Source organism: Glycine soja, chromosome 8 (assembly GCF_004193775.1).
Source record: "Glycine soja cultivar W05 chromosome 8, ASM419377v2, whole genome shotgun sequence".
Lineage (NCBI taxonomy): Eukaryota > Viridiplantae > Streptophyta > Magnoliopsida > Fabales > Fabaceae > Glycine > Glycine soja.
Genome location: NC_041009.1, coordinates 8,800,987 through 8,827,136, shown reverse-complemented (window position 1 = coordinate 8,827,136; position 26,150 = coordinate 8,800,987). Strand labels below are relative to the sequence as shown.

The 26,150-nt window shown below is 31.8% G+C and overlaps 2 protein-coding genes across 3 annotated transcripts; one reads left to right on the top strand and one right to left on the bottom strand.

Moving 5' to 3' along the window:
• Positions 1-1,640: 1,640 nt before the first annotated feature.
• Positions 1,641-10,567, bottom strand: LOC114421703 (importin-5-like). The gene is made up of 20 exons (XM_028387760.1): positions 9,169-10,567; positions 8,779-8,982; positions 8,352-8,456; positions 8,171-8,236; positions 7,922-8,086; positions 7,751-7,825; positions 7,511-7,665; positions 7,046-7,181; positions 6,878-6,947; positions 6,630-6,757; positions 6,264-6,320; positions 5,186-5,371; positions 4,969-5,061; positions 4,022-4,107; positions 3,857-3,923; positions 3,708-3,774; positions 3,498-3,634; positions 3,253-3,344; positions 3,090-3,156; positions 1,641-2,311 (listed from the first exon to the last, which is right to left on the bottom strand). The coding sequence occupies exons 1-20, from the start codon at positions 10,390-10,392 to the stop codon at positions 2,147-2,149; spliced, it is 3,345 nt and encodes a 1,114-aa protein (XP_028243561.1). The 5' UTR covers positions 10,393-10,567; the 3' UTR covers positions 1,641-2,146.
• Positions 10,568-12,379: 1,812 nt separating this feature from the next.
• Positions 12,380-17,822, top strand: LOC114423561 (peptidyl-tRNA hydrolase, mitochondrial-like). 2 transcript variants are annotated; one of them, XM_028390372.1, is made up of 9 exons: positions 12,380-12,541; positions 12,625-12,740; positions 12,988-13,072; positions 13,170-13,237; positions 14,354-14,404; positions 14,499-14,572; positions 16,672-16,730; positions 16,817-16,893; positions 17,423-17,822. In XM_028390372.1, exons 2-9 carry the CDS (start codon positions 12,633-12,635, stop codon positions 17,555-17,557), a joined length of 657 nt encoding a protein of 218 aa, XP_028246173.1. In that variant the 5' UTR covers positions 12,380-12,541; positions 12,625-12,632; the 3' UTR covers positions 17,558-17,822. The 2 variants fall into 2 exon arrangements, with proteins under 2 accessions (XP_028246173.1, XP_028246171.1); XM_028390370.1 differs by having other exon boundaries at positions 12,381-12,541; positions 12,628-12,740.
• The last annotated feature ends 8,328 nt before the right edge of the window (positions 17,823-26,150 follow it).

Genomic DNA, 26,150 nt, shown 5'->3' with positions numbered 1-26,150 from the left:
TCTCTGGTTGGAACATTCTCTTTTATTTATTTTTTAAAAAAAAAGTTTAATTAGGTTCTCCAATTTTTAAAAATAATTCATTTAGATACTTTTATTTTTAGAACATTCATTAATGTCCTTTAATTTTTAAAATAGGTTCAATTTGGTCTCATTTTTCTTTCACATGCTTAAAAAAAATTAAAATAAGATCAAATTTGATCTTAAATAATATCAACTTGAACTTATTTCAAAAAATAAATGACATAATTGAACTTTTAAAAATAAAAACACTTAATTAAAACATTTTTAAAAATAAAAAATCTAATTAAACCTTTTAATAACAAAAAGATTAATTTGAACCTCAAAAATAAATTAAAGGAGCAACATACTAATTAAGCTAAGAAAATATAAATCTATTTTACAAGAGCTACCCATAATCATAGCCCATGACGTAAAGTTATGCGGGTGTTGCTAGGTGCATCAAGCATTATTGCTGGTTCACCCATTATTTTTTGAAAATACCAAAACTATACCTGCGTTTTTTTTTCGCATTTGTGATGGGTGTGTGTGAGGGTGATCCATAAATCTACGGATCAAGTTGATCCGTAAGACTTTTATGGATTAACTTATATCACTTACAGATCAAGGATATTTTCGTCATTTCACCTTAAGTGTTGGGTGCACCTAGCAACACCCAAATTAATATGGATTGGACAATTCGTATGAGACTTATAGATTAGCCCAATCCGTAAATGGCCCAATTTTTTTTAAATTTTTTTCAGAAATATGTTTTAAGAATAAATGATCTAAGTAAGAATTGAATCTTATTAGCACGACGTTCTAATCAATTGAACTAATAAGTCAATTATATTATAAAATAATTAATATCTCTATATATAACATTAAAATTTTTAATGTATATTTGACGTGCAGGTAAATTTAAATAAAAAAATTTGTGAAAATTAATTTTGATCTAATAATTTACTTTTTACATATATAAATTTTAAATAAAAATCATAGGTTTCATAAAAATTCATATAGGTAAACATATTAATTATTATATCAATTAATTATCACAATTTATTATTCAAATTTACATCCGCATTAAATACACATTAAAAAATTTAGTGCTATATATAACAATATTAATTATTTTATAATATAATTGACCTATTATTTCAGTTGATTAGAGTATCAAACTAATAAAATAAAAGTCTTAATTCCTGCTTAAACTATTAATTTTAATTTGTAAACTTATGTGTATTAAACATACATTATAAAGTGAAATACATTTTCTAGCGCCATGAACAAAATCAACTTGTAAAAGTGTATTTATTAAGAGAATTATCTTCATGTAAAAAAAAACAACCGTTAACATTTTATCAATTTTAGTCATCGTTGCATATACATATGCTCTATAATCTCAATCACGTGTACAACTTACTAAACTCAAACCTAAACCCAAGACGAATCAAATTCGTACGTGCAAGAAACATTTCTTCCTATAACTGACCAACATAACTTATTTTATAGACATGTTACTTTCAAGCGAGTCAGTTTGAAATCAAGGGTGGATACACCCACACTTCACATATCTTTTTACATGAGGATCCAAATCTTACAAACACGAAAAAAAAAATTTAAAAATTGCAAGACCCAGATTAAGAACAAATTGTTGTTTGAAGAAACAATTGTCTGAAAACTTAATAAATAGCATTCAAATTTCATATGGTACAACTTCATACTGATAAGGAAATAAAACCAATACAATCGGCCAAAACTGCAAGAATTGCCCCACAGACAACCCTATATTCTCACGCAATATGGTAAGAAAAAACAATAGAGGAATACAACGAGAAGCTCCCACGCCACAATTCCCTAACCTCCTCTTTTGGACTCAATCGCACTATTAACACTCATAATATACACATTCTACAGAAAGTTCCCTTTCCAATCACAATTGACTCTGCAATCTCAAAACTGAAGCCATGTTGCTATAGAACACCATGCAAGAATGAATGATGGAAACCACCGTATGGTAAAAAGAATGGGTAACAAATATGGAGACCACCAAACTGGAAAAAGCTTGTTCCCAAAAAGAGCAAGACACCAACTGCCAAGCCAGATGCTATGAAGAAATGATGGATATGCAGCAAAGCAATGAAAACTATGAAGAAAGGATAGATTGCAATGCAAGCTGTTGCTGGGGCTGCAAAGATGACCAAGTAGAAGCAAGTGTAGAGGGTGGTAAAGTTTGCTGGAGCTGTCTGAGTAAATTAACCATACGACCAGCTGTCTGTTCTGTTGCAAGGTCCTTACCAGCACATAAAACCTATGTCAAAAAATGTTTTCCATTAAATAGAGAAACAATATCAAACAAATTCAATATAATTACATATTACCAAAAACAAAGCATTCACTAAATGTGTCCCTTGTTTCATGGGACTAATGCATGAGGCAAAAATATCAATTAACTATGTATGCATGCACATTGTCATATAAACACCAAAATCAACTACGCAAATGAACAATTTAAATAATTGCATTTCATCAACTTAAATTATGGAAGTTTATAATAAAAAAAACCTAATAGCTACAATTACAAACAAATAATTCATTGCTTTCTGGTATATATTCTCCATGCAAATAGCTTACAGTAGCAATCAATTATGAAATGACATTTTACTCGATTCCAAAAGTTCCTAGACATTTCAACATGACAGGGTGCTACAACCAATTTTTACACTTTCCTGGTCTCCAAAACTTACCAAATTGATCAAATTTCCAATAAAATAATTTGAACCTTGGACATTATGGCCTATGTGAAAAACACACTTCATTGAGGAAATTGCCTAGGTTAACAAGCCGCTATTGGGGAGTTCTATACATTAATGTATTCTTTCTATTCTATTTGGAGAAGCAATCTTATTCTCCTTACTCTTGAATATAGCTAGCTTTCTATTTAAATCCTTTCATCAAAAACAAAAGGTCTACTGATATTTCAGATTCAATCCTACAACCCAAAAATATTAAGCAAAAGACCCTAAATTTCAGGCAAAGCAGACAGTCACACAGATTACAAATTGGCAAAGTTGCAACCAAACACTAACCTCAGCAAACACTGAAACTATTTTTGGAAGGTATTGATTGTTTGGACCCAACAGCTCACTGTCAGATCTGTGCAGATAAACAGACAATTAGTACAGTGGAAAAGATATGCATGACAGCATGAACATATCAGAAGATTGAGAAAAGCAGGGTAGGACCCCTAACCTCTCAGCCATTGAACAAAGTTGATCATGCACAACTTTGGCCTCAATCAAATCACCTTTGATTGGCAAACAGTTTAGCCATGCAGGAACTACCTGCAAACATAACAGAACATTACAAAAATATTAACTATCATCTCAACCTAAAAACAACAAAACAGACTCAAAGAATTGATCATAATAATGACAAACATAATGAAGAATCAAAACCACAAAAGCAAGTTATAAACAGGGAAAATATGTACTGACCTGGGCAGAATCAATACTGTCACGATGAAATTGGCAAATTTTTCCCAGAGCGGAAACGGCATTGTCATATGCCATTACATTATCTGAATGAAGAGCATTAGGATGCTGGATCACAGCATTTAACCTCAAAAGAGCCTCTGCAGTAAGCCAACAACTTGTTACTCAATATAATACAGCTTTTTCCTAGTTTATTAACGGATCAAGCAGTACCTCCAACCAGAGGTTTGAACACAGATCCACCAAACTCTGCACAAACACCGAGACCATACACAGCTGCCTGCAGAAATATGAAGCAATACCAAAATCAACAATCAATCAGCTTAAACACTGAGACCATACACAGGTGCCCTAATGCTTACCTGTCTGACATCAGGAGTCTCATCATTACAAGCCTCCAACAGGAATGGGAGATAGGTATCATAATACCTGCTCAATTGGTATATAAAAGAATGAAGTTGATGACATGCCTTCATAATAATCACTGCACAATAAAATGGTAACCTAGCAAAACAAAGAGTGCTTACTTAATAGCAGCTTCACGACACTGCTCTGCAACATCATCAAAAATACAAATTGCAATTCTTCTCTCTTCAGGAGTCTTGTCCCTTCCCTATATCCAAAACATTAAACTAAGAGTCAAAATAATGACCTACATGTCTTAGGTTGTGTTTGGTACCACATCAGAAAGCCAAAAAGTGCATCTGATACGTGAAAACCAGAAGCTCTAAATACTAGTTTCAATGTTAGACGCAAGAATCAACACGTACTATGGTCTAAACTAACGTGCAACCAAACATTAGTTCTTTGAAAATTGAGTTTAAAAGTTAAAACTAATCAGCAGGCACAACCTGTAAGAAATCTGCTAGCATAACATAAAGTAGACCACTCAAATTGCAGAACCAAACATGGTTAAAGTCAATCTAACAGCTTAAACATGGTAGAATGATACATTTCATAGGGAAAAAATCTTGCAAGCTAATGTGCATTGGAGAATGAAAATGAATGTGAGCTCCAAGATGACGTGTGATAAAATAGCGTAAACTGGTAAGATGATGATAGATGTGAAGATCAGAATTAGAAATCAAACATTGATCTATGCCAGTGTGTGGTTTGCAAGTTTATCTCTAAATGACTAAATCTATACCTAATGTTGCACGCAACCACCACTCAATTCACAGTCTCGGAAAAAATAAATATTCATCTTTGAATTGAGCTAAAAAATTTACTGGCATAACTTACAGAGTAATCTTCACACTTTTGAATAGGCCCAAGTTCAAAATTAGCAATATCACACAGATCTACATTTTGAAATCGTATTTACAGTTTACTAGCTAAACTGAGAAAACAGAAAAATTTAGACATTGCACCAAAACAAAATACAAAAGATAACACTTAAAGGCAAGCTGAATGAATAAATGGAAATAGAAAATATAATTAATATTTGAGTTGCTAGCTTTCTCAAAGAACATACCCACATAGGTGTCAGATATGATGATAGTTCATCAAAGAAAGGCAAGAAGGAGGCTTTGAAGGTTTTGATTAAAGTTCCTAATATCTCACCCACCTGGGACAATGTAATCATACATTAGAAGGAAGACCAGGAAACTGATCTGCATAAACTTAAAAATACAAAGATAGTAGTCCAGTACTTATGGTGTTTTAAATTATTTTTAGATTAAACAACTAACTTGATCAAAAACTTCTTCCTCTTGTTCATTTTCCTCTTTAATCAGGTCCCCCTCTTCAGCATCAAAATCTTCAGCTTGGGTCCTCTCTGCTCTCTCTCGTTTTCTACTTGAACTAGCTGTGATCACCTGTTTTATCTCATCCACGATGGATCTGACCTGGCTTTCGTCCAAAAGCATTCCAGATATCTAAAAGAGAAAACAAAAAAATTGGAACACATCCAAAACATATTTATATTGCACCATACGCACTCAACGGAAAGATAAAAAAGACAGACAAAAAACAAGAAAAGGGTCAATCATCACGCAAGCAGCACAGGAACAACTACTTAACACTCATGCACAAACAAAAGCATGAATTGTGAAATTGAAGAAAATAAACAACAACCAAGCATTCTCTGTTAATTATAGATAAAACATTGACCTCTAAATTTTAATAGTTTAGCCTATAATATTTATTAAGTCTCACTCTACCTCCAGTGGTAATACTAATCGACATCTTTCGGGCTCTACTTACTAGGGCCTCCTAGAGAAATTAAATAGTTACAAAGTGACATCAGAAAAGACTGCGCAGAAGTAAATAAACATATGCAGTCAGCTTCACAGGAAGGCACACCAATTTTTTGCATGGCATACCTCACTCTTAATAAAACAAATACTACAAGATCTACATCTATATTAGTAAAAAGTAATGTGCACCTAGTATCAACTTTAATGAGGCTAGCAGTTGATAAGTGCAAAAGACAAATTTTGTAACCAAGTCAACTAAATAACAATTTAAATCCTCAACAAGCCAATCGTGAAAAAGGAAGTAATTAAACTGTAAAATTTAGTTTTTATTTGCCAATTAATCACAAAACCTAGCAGGGATAGACATCAGTTAGAAGAATAAATAATAGCAGTGCCAGTGAGGCTCTTGATTGAATTGTAATAATAAGCATCAAAATTCAAATTATAAGATATAACATCAACTATGCCACAAGGTATATTCAACAGCCATGGCTTTATATAACAAAGAATAGATATTCATCCAGGAAAAAAAAAGACAAAATATATAACAATGTTATCTCATGAACCAAACCTGTAAGCATTCATTTAATGAATCCAACATGCTTGCACAAATCTCTGTGTCAGGTTCCTGCAAGTAAACAGAAATGGGAAAATCTCAGCAAAAAAATGCCAAGGGCAAGTCGGGCAACATTCACCACGAATATCACCTAGAGTAATCTTAGTCCTCAAACTCATGCCAGAACTGGGTATCCTAAACCAACAAAAAAGAACATGCTGCACTAACAAAGGGTTGCTTTGGTTTTTATAAATATTCAGAACACAAACTATTTTCAAGACAATTTCAAATCAAAAGATAAAAATATTCAATTCTAAAGTTCAAATATATAAACTCCATAACAACACAACTAAGAAAGGATAAACTTGAATATCAATTTACCTTGTGCAATGCTTCCACCAAAGCTGGGATGATACTGTCAGTCAAAAATTTCAAATAGGTTACGTCCCGACCTTGAGATTGTCCCTTCTCAATAGCTAATTTTGCAGATCGTAATAGCTCCGGCATTGCTATAACAATATTGGAAATGATAAACATTAAAACAGATAGGGTAATGTTATAAAGCACATTTACTGTGCAAGGAAAAATCAGACCAAAAAAAGATGCAAAGCAGCAATAACTTTTCATACCTGAAACAGCTGCTTTTCTAACCTCCTCGTGGAAATAAAATTTAAGGAGTGGAACTAAAGTTCCAGCAACCTGTGTTGCATACAAATTATTAACAAGAAATAATATGTAAAGAAACACTTAAACAAACATTAATGTGCAAAGGGATTCAATGAAGGCCTATGTCTAACCTGATCAATCCATGGAAAGAATCCTTCCTTCAGCTCATCAGCATAGCAACAAAGCATGTTACATGCTGTAGCTTTTTCCTCTAGAACACTAGTCTTGATTCCAATTCGCTTGTCCCCAAGAGTAATAGTCTCCATACTACAATGGATAAATAAAACTTAGTTGGATTTGTCCTGCTTAAACAAAAATGTTTTGACATATGCTTCTAATTCTCCAGAAGAATGAAATCGTTATTAGTCAATAAGAATGTGCGTTAGGGTTTTGTGTGTGTGCAAGAACACATGGGTGGGTGTCATAATATAAAGATTAGTAATGCAATAAATGCGCTTTAACTCCTAAAGGCTTAAACTATTAGTGAACATACAAGACCAAAATGACAAGAGACGTGTGATAAAAGCGATACATTGTGCATTCGTAATTTGGTAATTGTTTAAATTATTACGTAGAAAAGGGATTAAAGTTGAGACCTTTCATCATCAGAATCCTCAATATCATTGTCTGAATCTGCTGATGTAATGGTTACATCGGGCTTAAGTGCAGCAGATTGAAGTAGTGGAGGCATGACAAACTCCATGTAAGGAAGAAAATCTTGTCCCAGACATTTGCAGAGTCTAGCCCATGCCTGTAACAAATTAAAGTCGTTAGACTAAAACATAGTCCAACTGGAGCTTTATGCATATGCTTTAAATAATATACTAAAAACATACCTGTAGCATGTAACTTGTTGTTGGATCATCTGTCTCCATTTGAGATACTTGAAGGGACATAAGAACTTCCATAACCTATTGAAGAACCAACACACATAGAATATTAAAATCATACGAGACAGACATGCATTCTTGTTTGACAAAGTATAAAAATAAACAAGAAACACCTACCTGCTTAGCATCAGCCCTAAACTTCTCCTTCCCAACAGCCATTCCAACTAAACTTATACACTCCATGGACTTAGCACGAAGCATACGGTTAGACTTGTCGGTTGCATTAACCAATATAGCTTTCAGATATGGCATTACAGCATCATAATATTTTTGGAAGTGTTCCTAAGAAAGAACATAATAATTAAATGAGTGATCAAAAGAAAATAAATTGCATATGTTGATTGAACAAAGAAGTTCACAAAATACCTGAGAAGAATCAGCAACTGATGCCAAAGCAGTTAAGGCACCTTCTTGCACCATCTGCTTACCATTCTAAAAAATGTATAGAATATCCAAAATTAGGTGAAAGAATAATTCAATCATATGATAATTCAGCAAAATGACCATAATAACATTATTCTTGAGAATAATACTCTATTAAATATACCTGAAGAAGTACAAGTAGTTTGCTAACTATTCCATCCAAGTATGGCGTTAAGATATCAGGTGTGCAGTTCTCGCTGAAGTTGAGAACTGCTGAAGCAGCATGTGCCTGTGTAGACAATATTTTGAAAATAATTACAATAGAAAGCTTATTTAATTTAAATAGCATGACTTCAATCATAAATCATAATGACTACAAAGAATAAAAGAAAAATGATACACACTTCATAAAATTGAAGTATATCACAATGCTTCGCATTTGTATAATAAAGTAACATTGCAGTTACTGTTTGCATTATTGATGTCTTTAATGAAATACAAAGCTCATTAAAAGAATCACAAAACTTTCATTTCAAACTTGCATTTCAAATCATGAGCAAAAATCCATGTTCAAGAATTAAGAATATCACTTCAATAAAAGCACAGCTAACCTGCACACGAGGGTTCTGAAAATCATCCATGGCACCAGCTAGTGCTGGCAACACTCCTTGATGATATTTAACTTGCAAATCAGGACCCAAATCAGTAGACAGCTGCCCAATTGCATTAATAGCTGCCCACCTTACACGGGGGTGTTGGTCAGGGAAGGAAGTCAGGACCATAGCCACCACTTGCTCCAAATTCTTTATCATGACCTGCACCAATTAAAAGTAGGTAGAAAATCAAAATCACAAGTGGCATACACAAGTTATTGCCGAACAAGAAACAATCAATCACAATTAAACCAACTATAACTACCACAAATATTCTAACTGTAATTTACTTATATAAAAAGCAAAACATGCCACAAGAAAAGTAGACATCTCCAATCAACACAATACCTTTGAGCAGCCCTCAGCTATCTGAGCAAGTGCAATAAGTGCAGCATGGCGTTTCTGCCATTCGGGAGCAGCCAAGTAAGCAGGCAACTGTTCAGACGCAACAGGAACAATGGTGTTTCCACCCAAAGATATAGAGAGCCTATCCAAGCACTCTTGTCCCACACTATAATTACTGGTTTCACCAGCATCCTCATCCTCAGTCTCAGCACTGTGCCACGCAGGATCATCCTCGATATCAAGAAGCATTTTCATGAGTATGGTGAACAACCTACTAATAAACTGCGGCAACTTCCTCATCATCCCGGGGGCGCGCTCCCTCGCCTCCGCGAGGGTAATCACAAACTCAATCGCCAAATGCCGAGTCCCTTCCTCAAGCGACTCGGCCTCAGCAATCTGCAACATAGCACCAACGACATCCACAAGCTGCCTCCGCAGAAACCTCGGCTCGGTCCCGGCGAGCTCGATGAGAAGCTCGAGCGCCTCCTGAGCGGTGGCCTCCTGGCCGGAATTAAGCGCCTCGGTCAACGTCCGCATCATCGCGGGCAGCAGGTCCTGGAAGCGGTCGCGATCGGCGGAACCGGATAAGCACTGGATGAAATTGATAACGGCGTTAAGCGCCGCAATTCGGACGTCAGGGTTAACGGTAGCGTTCGTGAGGCACTGTAAAAAGATATCGTGGAGGTGCTTGATGTGAGGAGTGAGGGAATCGCCGATGTACTGCGACAACTGCGCGAAGATTAAAAACGCGGATTCCTGAAGCTTAGGGGAATCGGAGGAAACACACTGGAACATGAAAGGAAGAAGCTCCGGCCAGGCGTTGTCGGGTAAAATACCAGAGGCGAGTTCAGAGATGGTGTCGCAGAGCTTCTTGGAGATGGATTTGATGTTTTCCGATTGAATCGAGGAGAGGAGGAGCGATTTGAGGGAAGACTGCGTCTGAGGGGAGAGGCGCGGCCAGAGGTAAGAGTCGTCGCGGGTGAGCTGTTTCCGGAGGAGGATGGCGGACATGGCCCGTGCCTCCTGGTGCGGCGAGGAGTGAAGGAGATGTGCAAGCTTTAAGGAGAGGTTATCGGGATCGGTTTGCTTGCAGAGGTTGAAAAGAGTCTCTGCGTGGGAGCGTTGCTCGTTGGAGGAGGACATGAGGTGCGAGATCAGTGTCTGGAAGGGGGAGGGATCGGCGCCAAGAATGGCGGCGACCTGCGATTGCTGCACCTCAGGATCCATGGCGGCGGCGGCGACGACAGAGAAGAAGAAGAGCGACGACGAGAAAACACACCGGGGGGTTAGGGTTTTTGGTTTTTGATGATGATGTGATGAGAGACTGACTTGCGTCGCCACTCTTCTCTCTGGGAATGTGTGTGTTTTGTGTGTCCTTTTTATATGTGCGGGTTTTGGAGCTTGTGTGATGTGGTTTATTTGTTGGTCATAATATAAGTGGGAAAATGGTTAGGTTACCGTGCAGAGGAGTGGGGCTAATTAGGGCAACCACATGATTTTTATTAGCTGTTTTGTTTTCTAGGTCATGGTTCATCGTTAGCCTACGCTTTCCTTACTTCTTTTTTCCCCTTATGGCAATTAAAATTAAAATTTATGTATACGAAAATTAGGGGACACTCTGGAAATCAATTTAAAATGCGTCTATGATTGTTTCTTGTTTGTTAATTAATGGAATTATTTAGCGGATTAATGTAGATTTTAAGTATCTTGTGTACGAAATGTTTTTTAGAAGAATAAAATGGCGAGAAATACATACATTATACATATATACATATATAAAGACATACTTGTAAACCATCATGTCACAAAAAAATAAGTAAATCATCTTATCTCGTTCTACCAGATATATGCTATATATAAGACCTGGTACGTGTGGCAAGATAGTGAACAAGTCTACAATTCCAAATCTACAAAAACATTCTCAACCTACAACTAATTCAATCCTGTTCTTACCATAAATGGGTGTTTTTAAAAGATTTTTTTTATGTGTTTTAGTTTGTTCCTACCTCTATTTTAAATGAAATGATATGATATAAACATTTTTTTAAAAAAAATATTTTTCAAAACTTTTAGAACTAAATTATATTTTTAAATTTTTAAATTAATTTAATAATTTTTTTGGAATTAATTTTATAATTTATTACAACGATAACAACAAAACCTTATTCCACTATTCATTATAGATTTAAAATATATTTCAATAAATGCTAACAAAAAAAAATATTTTGATAGAATTTTTGTTCTGATGGACTTCCTCCATTAACATTAAAGGATGAAATAAATAAAAAAAATTTAAGCTAGAAGTTATCTTATTATATCATATTTTTCTCGCGGTCTAGCTTAGATTTTATAGTAATCTTTAAGGATTAATCTTTTTTTTTTGTCTGACTCTAAGGATTATTCTCATCATACCACATCTTCTTAATTAATTCACGAAAAAAACAATATATGATTAGATGCTACAACAAAGCATGACTAGATAAGAACATAAAAATGGATTATCAAAAAATTATTCAAAAAGTTTTTTAATTTTAATTAAATTTCAGATTATTTTAAAACTCTAATTATTTTTAAAAGGTGAAACAAATACCTAAAAAACCAAAAAGAAAAATGATTAATTTTTAAAACAACAAGTGAATCTTTTACAATAATAAATTGTGACAAAAAACCTCGTATAATAATTTACATTATTCATGAAATTCTACAGGAAAATAAGTACAAAAAAATTATAGATTTTAAAATTTATGCACTAATAATATAATTTTTTTTAATAAACTACAATAACTACTTTTGAAATTTCATAAAATTACACAAAAATTTCTGCCTTTTTATTTTATTCCTACACTATGTCCTTTTCATTATACATTGATATCCCCTCCCCTTATACATTATACAAACATTTTTTAATTGTTTGAAGAAACAATACATTGTACTTCCTATAAAGGGGTTATTGCAAATGTTATAAAAAAAAGTGTAATTTATGAAAAGTATTTACATTTGAGAAATTAAACTCTTACAATAAGTTGTACAGCAAGATATACAATTAAGTAAATTGTACAACAATATATAAAGAGAAAATAAATAAATTTAGAATATAATAAATAATAGAAGGAAGAAAAGAGATAAACACAAAATATAATATAATATAAATTATTTTACATATATAACTTTTGTTTATTAAAATCATCGAAAACGAGCCCATACTTTACTCCACTCCATCAACCTTTGAGAGTTACCAAGCATATAGAGTGTGAACATATATATTTTTTGGGTATACACTTAAAAATCAGATATCGACTAGAAGTGGTTGTTGAAGCAGTTTGGTTTTATGACTCATTGAAACCCAACGATGCGGAGAGGCAACGCTGATAGCTAGGTAATTAGTAATTACCAATGCATATTCTTCTCCGGTGAATGAATGAAACTCTTTTATTTTAGTTTTTTCTCCTACTTTGGCAGCAGAGGACATGCTTCATAGGTTAAGCAGACGCTGCTTTTGCACCGTTACTCCACGCCCTTGGCTTTTCGTGGGCTTGGGCAACCCTGGCGACAAGTTCAAAGGAACCAGACACAATGTATCTTTCTTTCTTTTTTCTTTTTTTACTTTTATTTCTGCTTCTGCTTATTCAACATATGTTAGCGTCTTGTTGTTCGTTTCAGTTACCGCTTTGTTTGTTAGGAGTTAGTTTCGGTGGTTACAGGTTTTAGTTATCAACCATCAAATTGCATAAAAAGTGTTCTGTAGTGTATAGGGGGCATAGTTGGTGTGTGAATTAGCAATTTTGTGATGAAATATGAGAACATGTTTTTTGTCCCAATCAGGTTGGCTTTGAGATGATTGATGCATTTGCGGAGTCACAGGGGATTCCTATGGACACTGTCCACTCCAAAGCTATTTTTGGAAAAGGTTTTTTGTCTGCCTCATTTGATATTCCTGTTTTCTGTTTATCTTTCAATGCCTGTTGTAATTTGTGAATCTTAGGCACTGTGGTCGTTTGTTACAGGTTTTGTTGGTGAAGTTCCTGTTTTCCTTGCAAAGCCTCAAACTTACATGAATCTCAGTGGTGAATCGGTAAGGAATTGAGATGTGCTGCCTTTTCCTTTTTCTATTATCCATCTATATATTTTGCTTTAGTTTCTACAAATTCCTTTTGATTATGCATTCAGCTGCTTAAGCCAATAACCTAATTTGAGGGGTAGCTTTTCTGATCTGCAAATTGAAATCGACTCTTATTGATTGACTTTGTTATGAGGTTAAAGTGTACCAATGATAACTACAATCAGATAATGTGATCACTATGATAGGAAAATCTTGAAATCGACAATGGTTGCTAGAGGAATAACTTAGTATTTGCAGCAATTACGGAATTACCAGTCTGACATAGAGTGGATGATGTTTAATTCCACAGTTCTTCTCGTTTTGAATATATGAGGTGTTTGTAAGAGCTTATTTTAAAGTTATGACTTTTTTTAGCTTATTTCAATTAGCTTCAAGGTGAAGCTTATCAAAATTTTCTATAAGGTGTTGTGGGTGTTTTGTGCATGGAATTTCCTGGGAGAGTCTTGGGGGGCAGTTGTGATGGTTTTCTGTGTGTTTCTCCACAAGTTTTTGTGGTTTCCTACATGGGATTTTACTTTCTGTGTTCCTTCAGCTCTATGGATTGACTTCTGTTTTTTTTCTTCTTCCTAGAAAATCTTTTCATACACGGTAGAGTAAGGTTATAGTCATTGTGGAAAATAGTAAATTAAGAATTCAAGGTTTTGGTAGTATCATTCAGATTGGAGAATAATGAAGGGAATAAGAAAGTTCTAGGAAGTAGGGAAAAGTAGCTTCTTACAAATCTCCTGTGGATTAATAATTCTTTTGTCAAATAGAGGTCCTTATTGAATACCATTAATCTCCTTCCCCTTTTTCATACAAAACCCAAGGAGAAGAGGATTGAAAGATGGCCATCATGGCTGATTGCTTACATCTTTCATTTCTGCTTTTACTGGTTTGATTTTATTTGAAGTGCTGACTTTTTGTTGGGGTAAGGTAATATGCTAATATGGATTTTGTGGAAGGTTTCTGTTTTTGAGGTAGCATGCAAATGGTTTCATTTGCTTGTTTGTTGATGTTTAGCTTACATATGAAGTCTTGAGCTTATTATCAATTTATGTTATTCTATGACTCTTTATTTTACTGCAGACAGGACCACTGGCTGCTTATTATAAGCTACCTCTTAATCAGGTGCTTGTGGTGAGTTATTTCACATCCCATAGATTTTCTTTTAAGTATCTAATCAATGAAAGGTGTGCTGTTACTTTATTTAATCATGTATTTTTGGTTGCAGTTCCATGATGACATGAACTTGCCCTGTGGGGTGCTTCGTCTTCACGACAAAGGGGGTCATGGAAGTCACAAAGGGTACAACACTACATGATAATTGTGAAGCAAAATTAATATTATCTCCATCCTTAAGATTTTTTGACATTGATGACTGATCATAAGAAACTTGTTGCTAATCAAGTACCTACTCCTCTAGAGATTTATGATGCTTATTACACATAATTAGATTATGTAATTCACTTATTCCAGAACCCAATAAATATCTATCTTGAAATTAACATGTAGATGTTATTGGAGTCCTGATCAAATAACCATCATTTTGGAAGTCAGTTGCATCTTTTGTTATAATGAGAAGATGCGGACAGACTAAGCAGATGTAGTAAGCCAAATTAGTTAACATTGTGATGCAGATAGCCTATGCATTAGCACAAATGACTTTGCAATCTCATAAAATTAAGTGGATATTTTAGTGTCCTGATTAGGTTGTATCTTGATTTGTGGTTTGAGGGGGAAAATCCCATTACTTAATAGGTATAGATTGAAAAAGGAAAGAAAAGAACTGATATATATTGAAGGATCCCCTTACAACCAGAGGAGGAATCCTCTGTTACAGTATTTTAGCAGAAACTATAGAAAACAAATGACAATGAATGGAGCAAGCTCCTTTGTTAGGAACCAAGAATTGAATAGAGAAAGAAAAGAAAAGATTTTATTGACTAGTAAGAAAAGAACTGAAAAATAGGAGAGAAAACTCTCCTCCAAGGGTTTCCCCTTCACAAATGATTTCTCCTTTCACAAAGAGCTAATGCTCAATTTACAATGACAAAAAATCTTCCTCTCTCCTATTCTTCTTCTCCTATTTATATCTAATAAACCCCTCTAACTAACTGACTAACTCATTAATAGTCTAACTATCTTAACTAACTCACACTTATCCTTATATCCTAACATCCTTACAAGATGGCAAATATGAATTTGGATAAAATAAAAGCAATGGTAACACCCAGGGATTGAGAAATGACAAGTTCCTCTGCTCAGACTAACAAACCCCAACATAACCCTTCGGAACTTCTCTCATTCCCTCTAGTTGGTTGCACCTTCCACTAAATAATCATTCTCTCTCTCCTTGCCCGATTCCCTGCTTCCCGCATTCCCTCCTCCATTCTCTCAATGCCACATGTTTATTCTGTTATCCCTCTCTCTCCTCCTTCCAACCCCTCGTGTCACATTTTTCATTTTTTCCTTCTCCTCTCATATACCCACAGGCTTTGATTCTCGGGATCAGTTTCCTTTTCCTTCACCTTCTCACTCCTCCTATATACTTGCACAATGGGCCTATCATAATTCATACATATTCCAGATTGTGTTTCACCTCTTAGTTTTAATAGCTCATCTTTTTCATTTATTCTTTCCTGAAATTTTGTTTTGTTTCTCACAATGAACAGCATCTTGTGCTTGTACTGCTGTAACATGTTGATTATATATTTTGTTGCCCAATCAAGCATTTGCAATCCTTGTTTTCTTCTAAATCTAATTGTCTTTCAGCAACATTAATGTGTTATCCAAGTCTTCTCTTTTTTTTTTGTTCTGCACTTCAGATTGAGGTCTTTTCCTCCGGTATTACCATTTTAGCTCGTGGCTTTTTTTGGATTCTCATCCTTTGTTCAAAACTATTTTATTATTTTTACTAGGTTATCTGCATTACAGTGAGTGGGTATATACTATAGAAAGAAGAGAAACCAGTTACAAATGAGTCAATCATGAAAGTTACTTATTTAACGCATGCATTTGAATGTAGGGATAACAGTTGACACTGCAAAAGTTTTGGTTCTGGTCTTAATATTTAGGGTTGTAAACATCTATAAGTACTTTGTATGGAAACCTAATCATATAGTCATTCTTCATAGTTTTTCTTTATCTATTCATGATGGATGTATAGCTTCACCGTTGTTCATTACATTTTCACTTTTCTAGAGGCTATATGTTGTCATTTCTGTAATGCTTCACTGTTTTAGGTAAAAAGGAAAATCATTTTTATGAAGTGGCTGAAAACAAGAGGATAAGTGGTGATGGAAAATGAGTTCATGAAATGTTTTTAGCCCTGATTTTTTCTTGTGAAGTGCTTCTCGAGTACCACTACTTATCTTCTACATTGTCCTCACTTCTCACTGAATCAGGCTGAAGAGTGTGATCTATAACTTCAGAGGAAATAGAGAATTTCCTAGGCTGAGAATTGGTTGGTACTCATGTTGCAAATCCCTTATTCTTTCCCTAGTTTAGATTATTGTTGTCATCTTTATTTTCAATTTGGTTTGTTGTTAGGGATTGGGAGTCCTCCTGGGCAAATGGATCCTAAAGCATTTTTGCTTCAAAAGTTTAATGTAACAGCTAGGCAACGAGTAAGTTCTTGGTTTACTGTTAAATTCATTTTTGGAGTTTTGGTTCCTTGTGTAATGAAAGTTTCAATTTGGTTCCAATGGTTCAAATTGCAATGATGCTTCTCAAGTTTTCTACTCAGTACAATTTGAATCCAATTATTAATGGCAGTTATAATGGGAAAAATGAGTTGCATTGTGGTGATGTGGTGCCAAGAAAGGATGGTGTGTGGCTGCACTCGGGTGTGAAAAATGTCAAATATGATTGCAGTTACTTGTCACGTTAGTGCAATGTCATAAATATATGCTAATAGTCTCCATTTGGGTGGCTTTCTAATGATTGAAAATGAATATACTGATCTAGAAAATTTAAGGGCATGTTTTTTTACAGTGGAGCCATAGTTATTAATACCATACGATATGTGTAGAGGCACACTACCCTACTTCTATAGTATAACAACCATTTTTACATTGTGCTACATGCACTATATTGAAAACTGGCCAAGTTACCAAAATCTTCATCTCAGTGATGCTTGTTTTTCTTTTTGGACAGATTGATGAGGCTTTGCAAGAGGGGATTGATGCCTTGAAGCTCCTTTTATCTAAAGGTTTGACAGAGAGTGCAAAAAGATTCAATAAAGAACAAAAGTATAAGCACTTAAGAGTGCAGAATTTACCAGTTTCATAGGATTCCATGATAGCATGTTGCATTATAAGTATGATTATGATTAATTCTTCACTTTTTAGGTTGCAATACATGTGTAAAACTTAGCGATAGGAAATTGGCTTAATTTTGTAACATTCCAGAGCTTGATATAGCTTTTAAAATGGTTTATGACCAAGTTTTTTCCATCTTGATTTGTTTTAATTGGATACTGTCTCTGTAATGTGCATTTTTCACACTCGAGTGCACACGGTTGGGATAACTGATCACGCATTTAAGCATTTGGATATTCGACTTGGGTGTTACTAGAAAATGAAGATTAGGGACTTAAATTATACTAGCTATGTATGTGTCTTGATATGGAGGGTAGCTAGGAGGTACAAATACTTGGATAAGGACAGGAAAATAAATGATTTAGAAGGATTGAACCACTATCATCATCATATTTGAGTTTTAAAGCCTTGGGCCGGTGTTAAATAATTTGGTTGGTAAACCATCACTCGTGCTACTTGATTTATTAATTGTCTTTAACTAATTTCTTCTGATTCTTTTATCTTGACTTTCAGGACTGAACATTTTGTCTTGAACTTGAGTTTGATTTTTAGTATATATATAGCTAGTTCAAATTTAAAATAATAAACTACATTGCTAAATATTAATTGAATTTATTATCTTTTGTTTGACTTAAAAATGTGTCACCTTGACATATTCAAGTCTTTTTTTTATCCGTAGAAATTGAATGGTACGTCTACTCAAAGACCCCCTTAGTTAATTGAATTTATTATCATATGAAATAACAATAAATTTGTTTAATCATAGTTAATTTTTAACAGGCTGAACATACATTAAAATTGAACTTTGCGTCCCTAAAATTTGTTCCAATTGGTTTCATACGCTCCGCGTATCACGCATCATAACGTTATGGGCCGAATAAGATAGTAAAGGATTTACAGTGGGCAGCTGTTCAAAGATCCAACCATCATGCTGGAAAATTCAGAAACAGGTTTTCAACAATGTGTCGAGTAGAAAGTGTTTCCATGTGCTCCACGTCCCAAAGGGACCTTATAAAAAGAATACTAATTGACAGATTTGATTTTCCGTAGTACCATATGCTTGCCTTGTACTTTTTGCAGGTTGCTTTTCTAGTATTCAAACTTCATATTTAATGCATTTATGTTTAGGATTCCTCAGCAGTAATGGTTCATTTATGATGAAATGCTACAGCCACAGGCAAAATCAATGAGTACGCACCGTCATTTTTTTTTCTTTTTTAAAAAAATAGATGGCACAACATGTTTTATGAGCCATTTTATGAGCCATATTGTTATTAATAAGAAATAAAAGATTATATATACTAATGGTATAAAAATAGTTTTACTCTCTCATTTAATCACAAACTATTGGATATACTAAGTTTGTTGACTTATTTTATTTCTTGTTTTTAGGATTTTATGAAACTTTATTTTCATCATTTTTGTTACAAAATCATAGGAACAAACGATAAAGTGGAATTTTTTTATAATCATGAACGAAAAACATGTGTATCAACTGAAAATGAAAACTACAAATAAACCAAACTCATTGTATTCACTAATAAATATAAAAAAAATATCACTATTTTTATTCAAAAATTAGTATAAAAATTGTGAAACCAACATTAAAAAGTAAAAATAATCAAACCAAACAACGATGTTTTGAGTGAAAATTAGTCACATGGGATCCATTATGGGGGTGATGAGCGTACGAAAAATATTAATTTTGATTGAAACAACTAACTCGCGTCATTGTATTGTCAAGCTGTGTATGTTGATCCAGCCCATGCAATCATGCAAGCTTAATTAATGCCTAGTGTTATCCGATAGCAAATTGGGGATGGTACAATTGGTAGATGGTGCTTTGTTTTGTGCATGAATCATATATATATGCCAGCTTGTTCATTTGGTGTGGTTTATTTATAGTTGACCCTATCTTGTGACTTGCGATCGAGTTTTAGCCTTTGGCCTCTAGCTAGCGGAAATCACTTCCTAAATCCTAGCTCCTTGTGATTTTCTAACAACCTTTTCGAGATAATTACACGTTATAAGTGTTAAACAACCAACTCGTTTTGGGATCTAGGATTAAAGTAATGTTATAGTTTGGTCAAATGTTATGGTTCTTTGGTGGCATTGGACTTGGTTACAAATAGCTCATTACTACAAGCAAATGCTATAAAAAATCACATGCTGCCTGCAATATTAATCTAGTGAGGAAATCATCTGCGCCTAGCTAAAGTTGATCGCCTACAGCCATTTTTTAACCTTTAAGTTGTTAATTGTTATACGCATTCATAGTTTAATTATAAGCATTGTTATATATGTAACTCGGGATTTGATTGGGTTGGGCATTCGTTAATTATGGTTACAAATATCATTGGAGAATTATTGAAGAGCATATAATTGGCTCAATACTTATTTAATTCAACCACTGACATAGTGACATGGTTCTGCTTGCTTTAGCTGTAGGTGTTTGCAAAATCATATAATTAACCTGCTCCTTAGTTTGCTATTTCGCCTCCACGCATGACTTACACGATCAGAAAGCATGCATGGCGTGCTATTATAATTTCATGTCTTATTTTCTCGTTGATCGTGTCCCTTTGTGATGTCAAATCTAATTAATTAAAATTTTAAGTACGTAAATAGATAATTTGCTTAAGCAATAATTCTTATGCTCTTAATTTTCTTTTATGTCACATGCATATGTTCTGTTCCTCTCCCACACACAGAAATTCCTTACATATGGAATTAATTACATATAGACTTGAAGCACTGTTGCAACTTGAAATTCAGCAAATAGCAAGTAGCATCGCATGTTGACTTCTACTTCTACTTCTACTTCTACTTCTACATGTCAATCATCGAAAGCACCTTATTATACAAGGTCACACACACTAAGACGCGCTATGTCAAAATTCTTGTTCAGTAAGTAACTTGTAATTGTTTAATTAGTGGTTGACCTTAAATTTTTGCATTGTGCACTTGTCAACTCCACTCTCAAACAAATGGGGGAAAAATACAAAGAGGTTTATATATATACGTGTATAGATATCTCACTATGCCAGTATCATAATCAGTGATCTAGATCCTTATTTCTAGCTGTGACACACAGATCAGATCAAACAAGTCAAACATGGATACACATTTCAAGCAACTTCGTGGCTGCTTCCTCATTTTCATTTAAAATTTGGTTCAATTTTTTTGCGAAAGTGCCAAATCGCATAAAAGACCAAGTCACCGACTTGTCTCACAAGGATCATGGACCGACTATACACAGATATGATTTGGTGACAGGCAGAAGGAACTTGAAAAAAACGAGAGAAAAGAGAAGAATTGGAATTCCTTGATTAAAACTTGGATATTTCATTGAAAGCATAAAATAAGACAATCTATTCAGACAAATGATGCAAATTTTTAGATTTAATGTATTTCATTTCATGTGAAAGAATAATTCAAAATTAATTCCAAGTTAAAAAATTATGGATAACTTTTATATTGGATATCAAGTTTTACTCTTAACTTATTTTATAGGAAAAATATTTAAATATAAATCATATCATTTCAAAATCAATTTTGTAAACCCGATTTAAATAAAAACAAAAGTTTAATTCTAAAATTAAGTAGATTAATATTTGGGACAAAAATATCAATGTTGTGTGATATAATTAATACATAATTATTTTATAAACATACGTTCAAAAGTTAGATCATCAATTTTGTTCTGTATAATAAAGACTATTTAGTACGTTGAGAAATTAGTCTCCGACTTTTCGTTAGAGAAATATCCTAGGTTAAAAAAAATACTGGGATGGGCAAACATAATTTGATTTCCTTAAAAATTAAAATATTATTTTATTATCATTATGTTGAATTTTGGTAAGTTACTTTTCTGAATATTTGACGGATTCAAGAATGCAATGTTGTCAGCTTGGTCAAGATTAATGCTCAAAAGTGTTAAAAATGACCAGACATAAAACGAATTGTTTGGTCAAAAAAATAAAAAGACGTGGACCTAGAGAGAAAGAGAGATTACAGAGAGGTTGTTACTTGTTAAATTATATACTTCTTGTTCAACAGTGTTGACAATTGACCCAAAAATTCTTCCTTGACAAGTATACACCATAGGGAGCAGGGCATGGATCAGATTTGAAAATTTGCTTCACTAATAAGTAATAACAAGTGACACGAAAATGAGAGTTGAAAAATGGTGGTGCCACTGCCAACAACTTCGCAGCAAGATAATACGGTAGGTCATTTACTCATTTATATTGTCTCTACTAATTCTAATTAAAGTACTAAAGTATATTCTTAAAAGTGGCTCGTGTAACCCAAATCTAAAGTATACTTTATTGAATCATATAATGAAAAGATAAATTCTAATCAATGCTCAAAGAATATTAATTAAGAAATTTAAAATGAAATGTTTTTATTGAAAGATAGAAAATTATATTATTTGTGATTTTTTTGCGTTTTTCTATTATTTACACAGTAATTTTTTTTAGTTTCTTAATTAATATTCTAAAAACACTGGATAACAATAAAAAAAAAACTATACTTAATTGAGAAAATTGTAAAGCCACTTTGTGTGTACATAACTATATAAACCTGTTACGGTTAAATAACAAATATTCAAGTACAGACAAATATTAGCAAACCGCTGTACCTACAACTATGTAAACTTTCAACTTTTTTATATGTAATGTAGTTTCTAGTTGACATTTGTCATTTAGTTAAAACAAATGTAGGACCCAATTAAGAGTAAAAGAGATAGAGGGTGGGTTTGTTTAGGTTTATTTTTTAAAAAAATAATTATTTTTTAAAATAAAATTAAATAAATAATTTTTCAGTTTTCTTATGTTTTTGTCTAAATTATTTTATTTAAAGTAAGTAATTTTTTTACTTTTTTTTAAGAAAAACAAATCTTATATGCTTAATTGCTTATTAAAAAAAGTATTTCCATAAAAAATTAAAATTATTTTTTTAAGCTTAAAAAACTGGTTCATAATACTTCAATGGTCACGACTATGTTTCCTTAACTTTATTTTTTAAATGTTTTTTAATAAATTAAATATTTATTTTATTTTTTAATGTGATCATCTAAACTTTTTTAAAAAAAATAGAGTATTTATTTAAGAAATAAATTCTCTATGTATTTAAAAAATACTACTAAACAATATTTTTATAAAAAATATTTTTTATTTTTTAAGTTTAGACAAATTATTTTTTAAAAACTGGTCCATTAACTAGTTTTGATTCCTGACAAATTATTTTCCCTTCTAGAATCATGTCTGCTCCTGAATTATATTCATAAGAATAAGTTTGATTTAAATTTAGTTTAGTGAAAGAGAAAATAGTATTTGTATTAATAGTATAAATCATCTAATCATAGATATTATGAATGATAAGTATGTTGATTTGCATAATAATTACTTTAAAAACCATATTTTATTATAATTTATGTTTAATAGATGATATAAAAAATTATATTAAAGATATACAAAAAATTAACTCATAATGGAAATAGTTAGCATTTTGTATCATCTCATAATTGGCTTAAGAAATTCAAAAAATATTTATTACAACTATTATTTGTATATATAATCTATTATAGTACTAACTTTAAGTTATATTTAACGAAAATAGGCAATGAATTAGTTAATAAAAGTAACATAACATAACAAATTACTTCCATAATTTTTTTTATTTTGTAGATGAAAATTTATTTTTAAGTATTTATAATCTTAATTTTGTAGTTAATTTTAAAATTTATCATTTTAAAATATCATACAGTTTATTAAAAATAAAAATAAGACAGCATTTAAAGAGATGTAAAATTTTTAAAATATTAAGATATTGAGAATAAGAAAACTATTATAGTTAGATATAAAAAAAATTACTACTTTATTTTTTTTTTCTAAAATAATACGAATTAAGAAGATAAATATATTTACTAAAGAATTTAATTTTCATATATAAAGATTTTACTATTACATGGTTATATAATTAAAAATCATTCAACATATAACTTTTAAAAAATAATTATTATAAAAAATAACAATTTTATGATGTATAATAATTATTAAAAATCATAATTGAAATATTTAATAAGATCAACTAAATTAATTATTTTTTCATGAAACGTAAATTAATTGAAGAATTTTATAATTAGGTATAGAAAAAAAGGATTAATCAATTATGTGAGATCCGTAATCGATTATTTGACCATGAATTTAAAAACTTGGAGACATGAATCATGAAAGCCATAAAAATTCACTTTGTTTTTCTCATGTGCAGCAGAAGAGGACTCGTACAAGCAAAAAATACTAGTAACAGAAAAAGAGACCAAAGATGAGCATGTGGAACAATTGTGCCAACAGAAAAACGAAGGAAGAGTTGCAGCTGGAACAAGAGCAACACCCACGATTTCCCCGAGGTATCATATGTTAAGTGTGCGTTTGGTTTTGAAAAATAGAAATAATATGAAAATAGAGAAATAAAATATAAATAAATGATATGATATATTGTTTGGTTTAAGAAAAATATGTGAGAAATAATTTTTTTTTATCAAAGAAAATTGATTTTTTATCTAAAATATTGATTCTTTTCGTTAAAAGATCATTTTTTCTCTCTGAAAACCAAAGAAAATCGATTTTTGTTCTAAAAAATTTAAAAAAAAAAAATTTACTATAACTAGGAAGAGAAAATTTTATATTTTTATTCTCTCTAAAATCTCACCAACCATTTTGTATCTTTATTTTAATCAAAATAAAACGAACCAAACATACTTACTCCGTTTTCTTCTTTGGTAATTTTTTTTTTCAAAACCAAATACAGCCTAAATTAGAAAAGCAAAATGCACAATATCAATCTTACACTTTCACTGAATTGAGAGAGGAAATGTTTAATTGTCGACCCCACGATTTTTTTTAAAAAAACCTTCATCCTTTTCATTCAACCTAACCATTCAAAATAACACATTTTTCTCTCACTTTCCACCTAGACAAAGTATAAAAGCGTAGGATGAAAAGGATAAAAAAAAACTAAATGAGTAAAATATAAAAAAAGTGGAATTTTTTAAAAAAATGTGAAAATTACAAAATTGAATAAATATATGTCTAAAATTAAAAGTTAATGATGACATGACCGTTTAAAGATGTCACAATGTGTGTTAGATATGCCCTATAAATTATTTAGGACATATTTAGTGTAAGAGGCAAAAATATTGGACATAAAACTAAACGCAGAATATTAAAAAAAATAGTAACTTTTCTTAAGATTAATCTGTTCAACAATTATTTAGTTATTTATTTATATATGTATATATTAATTTTAATAATTCAAGCATTGAATAATTTGATATTACTTTCCCTCAAATTTTTTTAAAAAATGAAGATTTATTATAATTAGGTAATTTTATAATCGATATTTACTTGTTTTTAATTTAATCATGAGATTATTTAAATTTGTTACATAAGAGAGAGAGAGAGAGTATGCACTCTGTAATTTATATATTCTCATAAACAAAATTAAATTAATGAACTCATTCCGAATTAACAAAATATAAACGAGCCCTTTGACTGCGAAATACTAAACAAACATAGTCGATTATGAAAACAGCTTGAGATTCTTTGTGGCTGGTGGTTGAGAATTGAGATTGGGACTAATTAAAACTGTCTTTTCTGATCCAGCTTCAACTTTTGATCATTTGTCCCTCCAAAACATTTGTAGGTGAAAACAATTGTTTTATCCCCTTACAATTTCTTCGACTGGGCTAAAATAACAGTTTATAAACTAGTAGTATGCTGCCTCGCCATAAATTACATTACTTCTATACAATTAATTAATTAATATAATAATAATAAGTTGGCTTTTATCAATTCCCTTTATATAATTTATGATTATTATACTAAAAAGTGAGTGAGTGATTTATTTTTCACACAAATTCTTATATGAGAGAAGGTAAATGTATTATATACTGAAATAGTATTTTAGATAAAGCCATTAATGGCCATTAATGTAAAAGAAGGAAATGTGTGGATAATAATATATAAGAAAAGAAAATATGATTTGATTTTTTTAATTGAATAATTTTTTAAAAATTATTTTTTTTATTAAACTACGTAACTCCTTTTATATTAAGGATACTGTTTTTTTTTTTCAAAAATTATTATTGAAATTTAATTGAAATATAATTTAAATATGTAGTATTGAATTTTAAGTTTTAAATATCGACTTCCTATATTAAATTCACAAAGGTAATGATTATGCACCCAAAAAAACATAAACATAATGATTATGTATCTTAATTTGAATAATTCTATCTCTTTTATTTAATTCTTTATGATAAATAGAATGCTAATTATTTCAAAAAATACATTATTATATCATAGTTTAGTGTTGATATTTTTATCTTTTAGTTTCATTCAAATTTATAAAATAGAAAAAAGATTATATATTAAAAGTGTAAAAAGTTTTATATTAATCTATTATATATAATAAGATTATTAAATTTTATATTAATTACTCTCAAAATCATATCAATAATAATTTATGATTATACGATAATATAAAATTATTTTACA

Excerpts from the sequence above, each read along its gene's own strand:
- LOC114421703 (XM_028387760.1), bottom strand. The coding sequence starts at position 10,392 with ATGGATCCTGAGGTGCAGCAATCGCAGGTCGCCGCCATTCTTGGCGCC. Across the intron at positions 7,666-7,750 it reads CAACAAGTTACATGCTACAG|GCATGGGCTAGACTCTGCAA; the intron begins GTATGTTTTTAG and ends AATTTGTTACAG. Across the intron at positions 6,758-6,877 it reads TAGAAAAGCAGCTGTTTCAG|CAATGCCGGAGCTATTACGA; the intron begins GTATGAAAAGTT and ends ATATTGTTATAG.
- LOC114423561 (XM_028390372.1), top strand. The coding sequence starts at position 12,633 with ATGCTTCATAGGTTAAGCAGACGCTGCTTTTGCACCGTTACTCCACGC. Across the intron at positions 13,238-14,353 it reads TGAATCTCAGTGGTGAATCG|ACAGGACCACTGGCTGCTTA; the intron begins GTAAGGAATTGA and ends ATTTTACTGCAG. Across the intron at positions 16,731-16,816 it reads ATTTCCTAGGCTGAGAATTG|GGATTGGGAGTCCTCCTGGG; the intron begins GTTGGTACTCAT and ends GTTTGTTGTTAG.